The 3,652-nt window shown below is 51.2% G+C and overlaps 1 protein-coding gene across 1 annotated transcript; it reads left to right on the top strand.

Moving 5' to 3' along the window:
• The first annotated feature begins 527 nt into the window (after nucleotides 1-527).
• TMSB4X (thymosin beta 4 X-linked) lies at nucleotides 528-2,157 on the top strand. Its single transcript, XM_074929915.1, has 3 exons — nucleotides 528-649; nucleotides 1,245-1,358; nucleotides 1,697-2,157. The coding sequence occupies exons 2-3, from the start codon at nucleotides 1,259-1,261 to the stop codon at nucleotides 1,729-1,731; spliced, it is 135 nt and encodes a 44-aa protein (XP_074786016.1). The 5' UTR covers nucleotides 528-649; nucleotides 1,245-1,258; the 3' UTR covers nucleotides 1,732-2,157.
• Nucleotides 2,158-3,652: the final 1,495 nt, after the last annotated feature.

The raw sequence follows: 3,652 nt of genomic DNA, 5'->3' as shown, positions 1-3,652 counted from the left end.
TCCTTCTAAATGCGGAAATTTCAGTAACAGAATCGCCGAGCTGATGTTGCTCAATCGGGAGAGGGGCACACACAGACCTGAAGCAAAACCACCGCGCGGCTCCAGCCGACCGCAGAGTCCGCCGCTGCGGAAGGCGGGCGGCGGCCGCCCCTGCCCCCCGGCCCGCTGTCCCCCTCTCCCTTGCCTCCCTTGCCCCCCGCCCCACCCCCCACCCCCGCTCCCGCCCCTGCCGACCCCCGGCAGAGCGGGCAGGGGCCGGGGAGCCAGGGGCTGGGGCGGCGGCCGCCGCCCCGGACCGTCCCGGGGTGCTTCCCGCCGGGGCCGGCACCGGCACCGGGACCGGGACCGGGACCGGAGAGATTTTCGGCTTTAAGGGCGTGCGCGTGTGTCCGTGTGTAGCTGTGTGTGTGCGTGTGCGAGGGGGGAGGAGGGCTGGGCGCGGAGGGAGGGGAAGGAAGCGAGGAGGGGGAGGGGGGGGGAGGAAAAGAGAAAAAGGCGGAAAGCGGCAAAATGGTTAGCGGGTGACATCACCGTCATTTGCATAGACGCGGGGATAAAACCGCCCCGCCAGCGAGCGCCCTTTATACTGGCGTGCGGAGCGGCGGCAGCAGCGAGCGGCGGGGCTGAGCATCACCGCGCGGAGACACCGGTGGGTCCCGCTGCCCCCACCCCCCCCAACCCCACCCCCCCGGGCCCCCCAGCGCGGGTAGCACGAGCCGCCCCAGCCCGGGGAGGGACCGCGGGCAGGGCAGGGCGCGGGGGCTATTGTCCGGGGGGGGGGGGGGCTATTGTCTGGAGGGGGGGTGTATTGTCTGGGGGCTGCGCCGCTGCAGGGCGGCGGCGTGCGAGCCGCAAACCCGCTCTGTTGCTATCCCAGGGCTTCATTTTTTTAATTAATTCTCCCTTAACGAGTTAAAACCGCGGTCGGCGCCGGGCGCCTCCCCTCTATTGTACTCCGCAGCGCGCAAATACTGGGAGTTGCCCGCGGCGGCGGCTGGCGACGAGCTGCGCTGCCACTGGTGCTGGATTACACTAACACTTCCGAAAATCGTCATTATGTTTAAATCTGCCGGGGATTAAGGGTCCTTTTTTTTCGGCGTGGGTTGCGTTTTGGGTTCCCGCGGCTGCGCGGCTGCCCCTGGCTGGGTGCGGCGGGCGCGGCCCGGGGCGCGGGGGGGTGGGGGGCGCCGGGGGGGCCGGGGAGCCCTCGCCGGGGGTAACGGGCTCCTCCCTTGTGTGCGCAGAGTCACCTGCCAACATGTCCGACAAGCCAGACATGGCCGAGATCGAGAAATTTGACAAGTCCAAATTGAAGAAGACAGAGACGCAAGAGAAAAACCCACTGCCTTCAAAAGAAAGTGAGTGCGGGCAGGCGGCGGGGAAGGGCAGGCAGGGAGGGAGGCAGGCAGGCAGGGAGGCGGGAGGAGACAAAGAGGGGCGGCGGGCGGGGAGCCGGGGGTGCGGCGGGTGCGGGGTGGAGGGAGGATACCCGGCTGTGGCTGTGCCAGGCAGCCAGAGCCTGAACCCACCGCGGAGCAGCGATTAGTTTACAATTACCTACGTTTGGATTTTGAGATATATATATATACACACACACACGTATTTTTACAAATTACGGGAATTGAGATGTGAATGCATTTCAGGTTCTCGATCGTCATTTTTTTTTTTCTCTTTTCTGTTTTTTTCCCCATTTTAGCAATTGAACAGGAGAAGCAAGCGGGTGAATCGTAATGAAATCTGCCCTTCCAAATTATGCACTGTACATTCCACAAGCATTGCCTTCTTATTTTACTTCTTTTAGCTGTTTAACTTTGTAAGATGCAAAGAGGTTGGATAAAGTTTAAAATGACTGTACTGCCCCTTTCACATCAAAAGAATAGAGAGAACTACTGACACTGAATGAAGGCGCTGCCTTTCCCTCTGCCTGTCTGGCTTTGGTCCTGGTGGCATGAAAGAGCTTGCATGTTGATGAAAGAAGAACTTGGGTGGGACTACAGTAAACTAGAGTAACACACGAATAAATGCAAAGCTGTACCAAGGTCCTGCGAGCTGTAAAATGCAGTTAATCGAGTGCCATTTTTTTTTTTTTGTTCAAATGATTTTAATTATTGGAATGCACAATTTTTTTAATATGCAAATAAAATGTTTTAAAACCTGGATGGTATTTATGTCCTCTATTTGGAGAACTATATCAAAGGATATGAAGCATAAAAGCCGGTACTGAGACATGGGATACTATAAAACCTTTGGAGATGACTCAAACCTCAAATCACCATTCTCATTTTTTTCAATATGTGCTCTCAGCAATAGATAAATTTGCGATCCTTGAAGCTAACTTTTAGAAAAATTTCAGTAAAAAATTGCATGTCTTGTAATTTGTTTCCATGTGAGTATATCACTTTAAATATTTCTTTAATGTAGAGATTGATAAAGGCAAAAAATTTGGCTACGTTTATTGCTTTGCCCCGCCCATAGCATAGCTCTTTTAATGAGAACCGTTTTGTACTGTTGCAGAGATTCAACCTCGGTTGTATAAATCCATAATTTGTTTAATTAGTAATTAAGGCTTTTTCTGCTGATACAGTATTTAAAGGAAGATGTAACTTGAATTTTAAGTCCAAGATTGAACATAAGCTTTTTAGTATCCTAAAGCTATTTGAGTGGTTGATGTCCCATGCAAATAAAAATCATTTTACTAAGATGTTGCTCATGTTTCGAACACTGTTTTATAGTCTCTTAATGGTTACTTGATCCTAAGAATTTGTATTTAATAAAAAGCTACAGTTTCTTCACTAATTCAAAACTGACAATTTGAGGACAAAAATACGGAAATTTATAAAACGAAAGTGATAATAAATCCTATATGCAAATAGCAACGTTCACATTGCTGGTTTATGGCAGTTCGTTCAGGCCTGGGATACTTTTTGGTTATTTCTCAAATGACAGTGGTTACAATCTGTGATCCAGGGAGATCAGTAGGAGCTGACTTTAGTAGTCATGGATTTCATCCATTACTCACTTCACTTTGAAGTGAGTAATTAACATTCGGGGGAGAAAATGCTGTCAGATAGCCTGTAGGAGGGTGGTGAGCAAGGTTCTGCAGTGCCTTAGTTTTGTCTTCAGGAGTTGAGCCTGTATTCATTTCAGCCAGCTCCAGTAGAGCCAAATGAGTCTCTGCAGAAGTCTGGGGTTTGCTGAGGCTGCTGCTGACTTGGTGGGTCATGTAGATTTGGAGTTTCATCCTACCACGTCTCCCTAGCAGCATCTGACTGCAGCAACAAGCTCTCTCCTTGAGTTTACCCCAGTGAGGGCAGTGGGGCTCTTCTGCTTGGAGGTTTGGTGAGTGTGCATGCTGCTGGAGAAGGAGGGAGCCTTGGGGTGCCGTGTACTTGCAGGCCCAGTCCCCACCTCCCCAGCAGTGGGAAACTTGCAGAATCAAGTGTTTGATGTGAATCTAGTTTTCAGGCCTGAGATGTTTTGATGCAGTCCATGGGAAGGTTTTGAAAGTCCTGGTGGTGCAAGGGCTTCCACAAGAATTCAAGCTGATGAGTTCAGGAATTAAGTGAACCATTTATTGCTCTTGTCGATGTTTCAAGCTTTCATTTTATTCCACATATATAATGGGAAAGACGTAGGAAACTTAGTTCAGGTT

This window comes from Athene noctua, chromosome 1 (genome assembly GCF_965140245.1).
Source record: "Athene noctua chromosome 1, bAthNoc1.hap1.1, whole genome shotgun sequence".
Classification (NCBI taxonomy): Eukaryota; Metazoa; Chordata; class Aves; order Strigiformes; family Strigidae; genus Athene; species Athene noctua.
This window is presented reverse-complemented; position numbering and strand designations above follow the sequence as displayed.

What these genes read in the sequence shown, in the direction of transcription:
- TMSB4X (XM_074929915.1), top strand. Translation starts at nt 1,259, where the DNA reads ATGTCCGACAAGCCAGACATGGCCGAGATCGAGAAATTTGACAAGTCC. An exon ending in CCCACTGCCTTCAAAAGAAA is followed by an intron (nt 1,359 to 1,696) that starts GTGAGTGCGGGC and finishes TCCCCATTTTAG; the next exon opens with CAATTGAACAGGAGAAGCAA.